This window comes from Penicillium antarcticum (assembly GCF_028974205.1).
Source record: "Penicillium antarcticum strain IBT 31339 chromosome Unknown utg000006l_segment0_segment0, whole genome shotgun sequence".
NCBI lineage: Eukaryota > Fungi > Ascomycota > Eurotiomycetes > Eurotiales > Aspergillaceae > Penicillium > Penicillium antarcticum.
The window spans coordinates 2,425,706-2,436,282 of record NW_026695304.1 but is presented as its reverse complement, the minus strand read 5'-3'; the positions used below and the strand labels follow the sequence as shown (position 1 = coordinate 2,436,282).

Sequence of the window (10,577 nt, the reverse complement as noted above, 5' to 3'; positions counted from 1 at the left end):
ATGTCTTATCCCCGGACCTCGCGCGTGCGGAGGGCATTGCAAGAACGCAGTTCAGCTCACAACAATGAAAGATCACCAAATCGGTCGTTGCGCATGGTGTCGGACCAGGAAGATGTCGACATGTATACCACGACGCCATTCCCGACCAAGCCGGAGCAGATTCTGCTGCCCATGCCCGGCAAAGGACAGCAAGAGTACATCTCAGACACTGGGTTTAGTTATTCAGATCACCACCTAGGACCCTCCACGTCTGCGTATTCTTCACCATCCTTCAGTCAGAGCACCGCCCCCAACAGCCCCCACAGCCCGCGCGATCATTCCATTGGGGAGAGTTGGGATGTTTCGTCAACTGTGGATACCGGCCACTCGCCGCCGCAGCTGTGGGATGAGGATCCATCTTCTAGCAAGTCGTCTTTGCCAGATCTTGGTTCCGGTAAAGCGCGGGACTGGAGATCCGACAGCTCGGAGCCAGAGTATTCTGACGATGAGATGATTGTGCTGCCGACAGCCACGCCAACTATCAAGGCAGTCCTTTCGGAGCCACCCACTTCGCCAAAATCTTCGCAAGGCTCCGCGGAGTCGATGGGCTACTCCAGCCCGAATCTCGAGCAGATTGGTGCTCCGTCAAGTCCTAACTTTGTAATGCTGGATAACTCGAGCATGAATTTCCACCGTCCTGCCACTGCATCCTCAGAGTCAGACCCCAGAACCAACTCGCTGTCTTCGTACAACTCCCGCGGTACCGTGGTGAGACACGCCGGCGCCGCTCCCTGGATCAACACAGCATCGTCGGAGCAATTGAGCTACCGCTCTCCATCCTTCCGGTCCAGTCCCCCTTGGCAATCCGTGGCGTCCTTCCGTTCAACATCGCGCGCACCATCAGGCAGCCGCTCGCGCTCGGCGACCTCGTCCTCACGCAGCCTCCGCTCAGTATCTGACCTGCAGGCAGCCATCGACAACGGCGTTCCAATTCAATACCCGCGTATCCGCGCGCCATCGTCAACAAGCTCCCGCGCCGCCAGTTCAGTCAAACCAGAGCGCGACTTTACGCCGGGTCCAGCCTCTGGCCGATGGAATCCTCACCTGTCCACTGTCTCTTCAATTTGGTCTGCGGAGGAACTGACCAACCTCGCCGCGCAAGCGGAGACCACCTCAGACTCAGAAATGGCTGAACCATCGCCACCGCCAGCAGCAGCGCTGAAGAGCGAGAATACACGTTCCTCCGTATGGCTCGTGGAGTCCTCCAACGACAGCGACGAAGAGCGCTTAGACAGTCTGACAAACCTCCCAGTGCGGCCAATCTTCAGCCAAAGCCTATCCTCTGGCTCAAAACGAAGTAATAGCAACCGCAGCTTGCAACGTCCAGGCACAGGATCCAGTACAATCCTCAATATCCTGCCAACCTGGGCCAAGGTTTACTACCTGCGCGAACCAATGGGCCTGAACTCAACCCTGTCAATGATCGACGCGAGTCGGCCATCCTCCACTCGCCCCGGAACATCCAACTCCAGCAACTTCAACTTCAACCTCATGCCAACACCCTTGAACATCCCCAGACCCAGATCCCCAGAAAGAGAAAGACCTGTCTCCCCAGAGCGCGCGGCTAATTCAATCCCGCAACGCCGCATCGAAAGCGATCCTCGCGACCCGCGCGCTCACTGGGTGCCATCTCCAGAACCAGAGCACGGCGAATTCGTCAATCAACGCTACAGACTCCATCACAGCTGGTCGCCACATCTCTTCCCAGACCGACGGGTCTTGCAACATTCAAATAGCATCTGGAGACCTCCCTCCCTGGACTCACGCAATGAACCGTTCTTGGGACGGAGGAATGTCCAGGTCTACTCGTTCTGTCTGGGCTTCATCTTCCCTCTGGCTTGGTGTATTGCTGCTGTCCTCCCTCTCCCACCGAAACCGAAGATGGGCCCTGAGATGGTGGAGTATGAGTCTGACTCGGATGTTGAGGCCGCGCTTGAGGCGCAGTGTATGAATCTCCAGCAGCGGCGTCATGATAATGCGCGCTGGTGGAGGAATCTTAATCGGTGGATGATCTCGCTTGGTGTGGTGGTTATTGTTATTATTGTGAGTGTCCAATCTGCTTCGTTCGTTGAAGTCGTGCTAATTGTCCCAGATCACTCTTGCTGTTATCGGTACTACTACGGGCTTCTAATGTTAAGCTCTATACGACAGACAGTATCTCCCTCTGGGATATGGTCGTGCCCGACTCGACATCTCTCATTTCATGCTCTCATGACTTGGACTTGCTTTCTTGTGGCTTTCTCAAAACCTTCTTTCTGACGTCTTTTTCTTTTCTCTCTTTTTTTCCACCGTGATTTGAATCATTCACTCACATTCACTTTCATCCTGGGCTTGTAGCCCTTCCCAACAATCCCCGTTTGGCTGGTTTCTTTTCTTCCATGTCCTGTTTGATTTTAATCGTTTTCGGTTCGTTGATACTACAGACACCCTTTTCTTTTCTTTCTTCTTTTTCGGCTTTGGCAGTGTTCTATCACTTCACTTCACACCCCTTCATCTATTCTTATAGCCCTCTTCCGTTGATTTCCTGCTTTTCACTTCACTTCACTTTCCCTTCATTGCACACATTGACACGACCACGACACGATTCAACGCACATAATATCCCCATTTGTTTCTACCTGCTTTTACATCTCTGGGATTCTCTTCTTCGGTATGCATGGCGCCTATCAAGCTTCGCTGATGTCCATGTATTGGACATATGCTTTACTCTTTGTGACCTGTTATTTTTTGATTTTATTGAATCGTTGATTGATTGATATTGATATTGACTCATTGCTCGGTGCCTTTATTGCATTATTTACCTCCTACTCTTCAGTATCCATCCGGTGTTATACCTTGAGGTTTCATATTTTATTCACTCAATCGATTATTTTCATATTGTTAAGGTTTACTCCATTCTAGTCTGTTATTGCCTTTCTTCGTAACATATCTCACTCTCTACTGTTTTAACATTTGCTTGCGAAAGATGAGATCAACTTGATTCACCCATCACCATTGTCACCACCATCGCTATTAACGGTAAAGCTAGACGCAAAGATACAAAGAAAGTCCGACGCTCAACGCTCCAACGCACTTATTTTCAAACGACACCCAAGTCAAGTCCATCCAGCAAAACAACTCTAATCCAACTCCCATCTATCCAATAATCCAAATCAATCCATCTACCTCCAAGCAGACGGGAAAGAATCTACAGCTTCCGCCCGATCTTCTCCTCAACAGCAGCCTTCAATTCTTCACCAGTAGGCATGGTAACAACACTACCGCGTCTCCCCCTAGCCTCAATCTCATTTTTGATTTCCTGAACCGCTTCATCCAAGTCACGTTCCGGATCATTAGGCAGACCCAATACGGGCGGACGAACCGAGTCCGTGCTGACGGTTCGGCCGACGTGTGGACGGGTGCGACGCTTCAGGCTTGAGACGAGGTAACTCCTCAATGGGGAGAAGGAGGCGAAGGCTACTAGGGAGAAGAGTGTGTTGGCGATGCCGTAGAAGTAGACTCTTGACCAGACGGTTATGGAGTCGTTGAAGCTGAGGAGGATGAAGGGGAGAACGGTGAAGGAGAGGGTCAGTTGGGTTGCTAGCCAGCTGAGGATGTCGTAGTAGCGCTTGTTTGGCATTGGGGCTGAGCCATCTGGAGTCAGGAAGAAGGGGCGGACGTAGCGGCGGAAGTCTGGTTTGGTTAGTTATTATTATGTGCGAGTTGGAGATGGGGTGGTACGTACTCTTTGCTACCGTTTGGATGAATGATCCCAGGACAAAAGTCATGTAGTATCCTGGGTAGAAGCCGTGCCAGAGGGCACTGGTGGCAAAGGTTGCCAGGCTGGCGCGGAAGCCGGGCTTCTTGCCCTTGGGGGTCACGCGGAGGTAGACGTAGTTGCGCAGCCAGTGGTTGGTATTTTTGTTCCAGCTGCCTAGGTAGGCGTGCGAGTTTTGTGCTGTCTCCAGACGCCATGGATCGACGTTTTCGAGTCGGTTCCAAAAGACTTTGCCTGTGGTCTGGTCGAAGCCGTTGTATCCCATGCCGGACAGAATACAGGCACCCTCGGTCAGAGACCATACGCCGTAGTACTTCAGACGCGCGGTGAAGCCTACCATGTGGACAGTAAACACACGACGAAGGAAAGAGTACTGCAGGAAAGACTCTGAAAGCACAAAGTCGGTGGTAAAGTACGCGCCAAGCTGGATGAAGGCAAGAATCCAAGCCAGTCCAATAACCAGCTTCTTGACAGCAGGGGTTCCACTGCGAGGGATCTTGCGCTTCTTGCGGGTAGGTGGCACTTTGGATGGGTCAGTTCCTGGCGGGACTTCAAACAGTGTGGTGTCGATCCAGCGGCGGTAGTCCACATATTCGAAAGACGGGCCGGCGAAGAGCGAGGGGAAGAACATCACATAGCCCAGGTAGTCCACAATGCTGGGGAACTTGGTGATGGCAGAGTACTTCTGCGGATCTGACAGCTGAGCCTGGGGCAGACGACCGTCGTGAACATTCCAGCAGAACGAAGTGAGCTTCATGACCAGAACCATCTGCGCGCCGGTAATATCAACGGAGTGTGCTTCATCGATCATCTGGCGAGAGATGTGGTTGACCGACATATGGCCCATCAGGAAAGTAAACCCAATCCAGGGCATCAGAGATCCGTCCACGTAGTATGCGATCGCGTATGTGCCTGCAGCACTGTACATCAAGGTGCGCAGACCGTCCCAAAGGTCGAACAGGCCAACCAGGTAGAACAACGACACGCCGATGATGAAGGCATTCTTTTTCCAGGGCTGGCCATCGGGGATGCGCTTGAGCAGGGCGGCGAGTGGATAGGAGAGGAGGAACGAGCCGATCAGCTTGACTGGAGCTGTGGTCAGAAAGTGCTAACAAGGTCGGAGATTATGGAGACGGAGGTTCGTACGCTCATCAATTGATGCGCCAGTGAGCCGAGCTGGCAGCTCGAATACTGCGGGGTGTCGAGTTAGTCGGGGAGCTTGTCAGGAAGCTTGTCAGGGAACGAACTCTGGTCTATATAGGGCAACATGTTGACCTAATAGAGAAGACGAAGAAAGGCGAGGGATCAGAGCATGAGAAGAGAGAGAAAAACAAGAAAAGGAGGACAAAAGGAGCTTCGTCATGTGGAAAGCGGAAGTCCCCAACGATTTCCCGAATCCCGCCATCTCCACATTCAACTCATCTTCACCAGCTTTCTTGTCACTTTGTTGTTCACCAGTTATTTGTTTGGTCTGGCATCTGAATTCTAGCTGCTTGCAGTTCTTCTCAGCCCACCATGGATGTCGTCGCGGCCGCCTCGGGGTACATCTCCAAGATGGTCACCGTGGGCGAGTCCTCAGGAGCTTCCAAGATGAAGATCTTGCTTCTTGATAGTGAGACAGTGGGATCTACTCAGCTGATACTTGTTGTTCATCGCTGATTGTCACAGGTTCCCATCGTCTCGACTGCCATCACCCAATCCGCCCTGCTTAATCACGAGGTCTACCTCATCGATCGCCTGGACAATGCCGCGCGCGAGAAGATGCGCCACCTGCGCTGTCTGTGCTTCGTGCGCCCATCACCCACCTCGATTCAGTTTCTGATTGACGAACTTCGAGATCCTAAATACGGCGAATACTATATTTACTTAAGCAACATCATCCGCAAATCCTCCCTCGAGCGGCTCGCAGAAGCCGACAGCCATGAAGTCGTCCAGTCAGTGCAGGAACAGTTCGCCGACTTTCTGGTCATCAACCCGGATCTGTGTTCTTTAGGTCTGGGCTTCCCCTTGAACCGGATATGGAGCCAGTCGCCCGATATGTGGAACCCTGATTCCCTACAAAGAGCTACCGAGGGTGTATTGGCCCTGCTGCTTTCGTTGAAGAAGAATCCCCTCATCCGATACGAGAAGAACAGTTTGTTGGCCAGAAAGCTGGCGACAGAGGTCCGATACCACATCACGCAGGAGGAACAGCTGTTTAATTTCCGCCGGACGGATACACCGCCTATCTTACTTGTGCTTGACCGCCGCGATGATCCCATCACCCCGCTGTTGACCCAGTGGACATATCAAGCTATGGTGCATGAATTGCTTGGCATCAATAATGGCCGCGTGGATCTTCGGGATGTGCCAGAGATCCGACCAGAGCTCAAGGAGATTGTCTTGGCTCAGGACCAGGATCCCTTTTTTAAGAAGAATATGTATCAGAACTTCGGTGATCTGGGGCAGAATATCAAAGAATATGTGGAGCAATACCAGACCAAAACGCAGAGCACTGCGAATATTGAGTCTATTGCGGATATGAAACGTTTTGTGGAGGATTACCCCGAGTTCCGCAAGCTCTCGGGTAATGTGAGCAAGCATGTTACTCTGGTGGGTGAGCTTAGTCGACGCGTTGGCGAAGAGAACCTCCTCGACGTGAGTGAGCTGGAACAGAGCTTGGCTTGCAATGATAACCACTCCAACGATCTCAAGGTATGTACAAAGACTTGTGTTTCACTCTAATACTCACTGTTTGGTAGTCACTGCAACGGATTATCCCGTTACCGAATGTGCCAGCTGACAGTAAGCTGCGCCTGGTGGCTCTCTACGCACTTCGCTACGAGAAACAACCCAACAATGCCCTCGCAATCCTCCTTGATCTCCTTACCACAGCGGGTGATGTCCCAGCCAACCGTGCGGCCATTATCCCCAAGCTCCTCACCTACCACCACTCCCTCCAAGCGCCACCAGTCGCAGGCGGCTTTTCAGACCTCTTTGAATCAACATCCTTCTTCGGCGGTGCAAGAGACCGCTTCAAGGGTCTCAAGGGAGTAGAGAACGTCTACACCCAGCACTCACCTCGTCTGGAGGTAACCCTACAAAATCTCATCAAAGGACGACTGAAGGAACTACAATACCCCTTCTTGGAAGGCAGTGGCCACACAAGAGACAAGCCACAAGATATTATTATTTTCATGGTCGGTGGTGCCACGTACGAGGAGGCCAAGATGGTTGCCCAGGTCAATGCAAGCTCCCCCGGAGTGCGTGTTGTCCTAGGTGGCACCTCTATTCACAATAGTACAACATTCCTAGAGGAGGTTGATGATGCTGTGGGTAGCTGGCCGGAACCGGAACCCTCGACAGCTGCAGGTCGGCTGCGACGGGAGGTTGGTCGATAATTGATTCAGCTGGTGTATATGGTAATGGAATATGAATGTATCAGTTCAGTCCCTGTAGGTCTACCATATGTCAGTTGGCTTTAGTCGCTTCTGTTAAACTTAATACTTTCACACTGTTCTTAGAATCATCGAAGTACACTTGGACATTCGTCCAATTGGTCACAAGCAAGGCCTGCTGCAGTCAATCGCACTGTAAACATCCCACTTCCCATCTTCCTCTATCATCGTTTCAAAATGCCGAATATCTCCCCATCTGTGGAATACAAATTATTCCAAAGCTGCAATGGCAACTATCCAGAACAAACCCTGATATTCCACAATGGCCATTCATGGTGGCTTCAAGTCGCAGTAGATTGGTCTCTACCAGAAACAATCCGGCACCTGGGCTGCTTGAAAGAGCGATCTTTGTTCCGGCAATTCATCGAAGCGATCGATCTTAGCAAACTTCCACTTCTGGATGATACAGTGACAAAAGTCACTCTGAGCTTGAGCTTAACCAGACAAAGCCAGAACTCCATCCTCATCTGGGATGGGCACCATGAAGCTACGAACTATTACATCTCTCTCGCCTGTCAAATGGAGTATAAGATCATGGAAGATTCCAATCGGGCTATATACCCACCCCTAGACCAAAGTTAACATCAAGACATGGAATTCATGATGGAAGAAATCAACGTCCTGAGAAAATTCCGCGGAATCCCAAATATCGCACAACTCGCAGGCCTAGTTATATCAGAGAACCCATACAAACCAAACCCGTGCACCAAACGACCAACTGTCGTCACCGGGTTCCTTGTTGAATATTACCCCGGAGGAATTCTTCAACAAACCAGCGAGAATAGAGATGAAGTTGACGCTGACTTGCCAATGAGATGGACTGTACAGATTGGAAGGGCCTTGGAGCCAATGCATGAGAATGGTCATGCCCATCTTGACATGAAGCGTGAGAATGTCGTTTTGGATGCCGAGAATCGGGCTATTGTTATCGATACTGGCAGAATTGGGGGATGTACAGAGGAACAGCTCTCACCGGAAGCCTATGCGCTTCTTGAAAGCCATGAAATATCTCCTTTTGATATGTCTTTTGGGGGCGCGCGTTGCTACGGACTGTTGGGCTTATGGACGGGTGCTGTTGGCTCTTGCTGAGAAATTTGGCAGTGGAAACTTGCGATTGGTTGCTGAGCAATTGACGAAGATGGAGGCTACAGAGCGCATCTCTTTATGTGATTCTCTCGAAAAGCTAGAAGGATAAATAGGTATAACTTCATACTTGAATGGCCACAAACGGAGATATGTAAAAGTGGGGTCTCGGAGAATGCGGAGAGCCCATTGCCATTTCTTGACTTCGACTTTAACTTCTTCCTCTCCAAGAGACAATGGATACATCCCCAAGAGGTACCACCTCGCCAGCACCACGCGAACCAACACTCAACCTCCCCTCAACAACCGACCCTCCAACCCCCCAGAACCCCCCGAAACCGCTCGTATGGCTGGTAAGCTCACCCCCCACCAAGCTCCTTCCAAGCTTCCTCCACTCACAACCCCAGATCTTCGGCGCAACAGGCCACATGGGCCGCTCGCTGGTTAAAACAGCCCTCACCCACAACGATCTAGTAGCAGCAGTAGGACGCACCTACGAAAACAGCCCAGAAGCAATGCGCGAGCTAGAATCCGAACACGAAAATTGCATGGGACTCCTCTGCGACGTGCGCGCCCGCGAAACCGTCAAGCGCGTCATCGACCAGACAATCGCGCGCTTCGGGCGCATCGATGTCATCGCCAATTGTTCCGGGTACGGCGTCATCGGCGCCTGCGAGGACCAAGACGAATACGATATCCGGAACCAGTTCGAGACAAATTTCACCGGGACGCTGAACATGATCCAGTTGTCTTTGCCGCATTTTCGTCAGAGACGGGCTGGGCGGTATCTTATTTTCAGTTCGACTAGTGGTGCCCTTGGTGTTCCGGGGTTGGGCCCGTATTGTGCGTCCAAGTATGCTGTTGAGGGCTTGATGGAGAGTATGCTTTATGAGGTTGATAGCTTCAATATTAAGGGGACGCTTGTTGAGCCGGGACATATGCGTCGTGATGATATCGGGGATTTGGTCTCGCCTTCTGCTATGGCTGCTAATCCGTCTGAGCATAATTTGTCTTCGCCTCTGCCTTTGTATGGCCATTTCTTGGTCAAGCCGCCCAGTGAGCCGTATAATACGTCTACGTCGCCGGCGGCGCATGCTCGACGTATGTTGATGTGGCTTGGGGATAAGCAGCCTGCTAGTGCAGTCAAGGCCGCGCATTTGGTTTGGCAGCTTGGTCATTGTGCTTATCCGCCGCTGCGCTTGATTCTGGGGACGTATGCTGTGGAGAGTATTCGGGATCGGTTGAAGTGTATTATTGAGGAGATTGAGGATTGGAAGCATCTGAGTTTCCCGTTGGGGGAGACGCAGCCTACGAGGGATCGATCTTCTTTGGGCGAGGGAGCTGATGCTGAGTGAGTGGTGGCTGATGGTTTGAATGTTTTATATGATACCCGAATTGCTAAATATCTGAATGACGTCCGATTACTCTACGTTTATGCGAATTACAAAAATCGGAAGTGCTCGAGAGAGCTATATTGACAAGCCTATCAACCCTTTTGATTTCTTGCAAAAGTCATATATATCCTCAAACCCCAATTTCACCATGCCCAAGCGAACACTGACGGCATCAAGAGCACCATTGCAATCGTAAGAATTGGAGGCGACTCTCACACAAAGGTGATTCATCGGCAACGAAACCGGGAAAGCTCCCTCATGTTTGGGATGTTCACTGTTCGGCAATCTTGTCGGCTTGAGTTGCGGCAAATAGATCGATGTGTCACGTTGGTACCTATATCTCGTATGGTCCTAGAAATCAAACCAAAGACCAAAGACATCGATGTAATCTCGGGACATTCGCTGGAATATTCGCTTGTTGGTTCAGCATCTCCAAAGTCGTTCGTAGCAGGCATTATTGCTCTTTTTTGCATGGAGGTGTCTAGGATACCGATAACGCGGCACCTCCGTAGTGCTAGTCAAGCTCGCGGAAAGCTCGTACACATTGATTTGTTTTGATGAGACGAGTAAAGTGGCAGCTTGGGTGGCTTGGGTGGGAGGAGATATGATCGGCCTGAGTTGCGGAAAACAGGGCCTCATGTGTCGCGCTTGTGTATGTATATCCCATGGGTCCAGAAGTCGAGACCCTGGGATACCGATATAGTGTCGCACGAAGAAGTTCGCTTGCCTTGATATATCTAAAGTACTGATTGAATCTGTAGATATATGTATATATACATAGACATCCCCAGACTCACATTGCCGCATGTGAGTGCTTATATCGTACGGTTTTCATGGATTGAACCTGTTCGCTGTTTTGTAGTATAGA

General features: G+C 51.1%; 5 protein-coding genes across 5 annotated transcripts; 4 read left to right on the top strand and 1 right to left on the bottom strand.

Moving 5' to 3' along the window:
- On the top strand, positions 1-2,170 carry N7508_006991 (putative serine-rich protein; the record flags this gene model as incomplete). The annotated part of the gene is made up of 2 exons (XM_058465056.1): positions 1-2,082; positions 2,132-2,170. The coding sequence occupies 2 exons, from the start codon at positions 1-3 to the stop codon at positions 2,168-2,170; spliced, it is 2,121 nt and encodes a 706-aa protein (XP_058318909.1).
- Positions 2,171-3,225: 1,055 nt separating this feature from the next.
- On the bottom strand, positions 3,226-5,064 carry N7508_006990 (lysophospholipid acyltransferase; the record flags this gene model as incomplete). The annotated part of the gene is made up of 4 exons (XM_058465055.1): positions 3,226-3,710; positions 3,763-4,881; positions 4,942-4,986; positions 5,043-5,064. The coding sequence occupies 4 exons, from the start codon at positions 5,062-5,064 to the stop codon at positions 3,226-3,228; spliced, it is 1,671 nt and encodes a 556-aa protein (XP_058318908.1).
- Positions 5,065-5,310: 246 nt separating this feature from the next.
- On the top strand, positions 5,311-7,175 carry N7508_006989 (Sec1 family protein; the record flags this gene model as incomplete). The annotated part of the gene is made up of 3 exons (XM_058465054.1): positions 5,311-5,415; positions 5,464-6,489; positions 6,537-7,175. 3 exons carry the CDS (start codon positions 5,311-5,313, stop codon positions 7,173-7,175), a joined length of 1,770 nt encoding a protein of 589 aa, XP_058318907.1.
- A 648-nt stretch (positions 7,176-7,823) lies between these two features.
- N7508_006988 (uncharacterized protein) lies at positions 7,824-8,427 on the top strand (the record flags this gene model as incomplete). Its single annotated transcript, XM_058465053.1, has 2 exons — positions 7,824-8,156; positions 8,191-8,427. The coding sequence occupies 2 exons, from the start codon at positions 7,824-7,826 to the stop codon at positions 8,425-8,427; spliced, it is 570 nt and encodes a 189-aa protein (XP_058318906.1).
- A 124-nt stretch (positions 8,428-8,551) lies between these two features.
- Positions 8,552-9,670, top strand: N7508_006987 (SDR family oxidoreductase; the record flags this gene model as incomplete). Its single annotated transcript, XM_058465052.1, has 1 exon — positions 8,552-9,670. One exon carries the CDS (start codon positions 8,552-8,554, stop codon positions 9,668-9,670), a length of 1,119 nt encoding a protein of 372 aa, XP_058318905.1.
- Between the last annotated feature and the right edge of the window lie 907 nt (positions 9,671-10,577).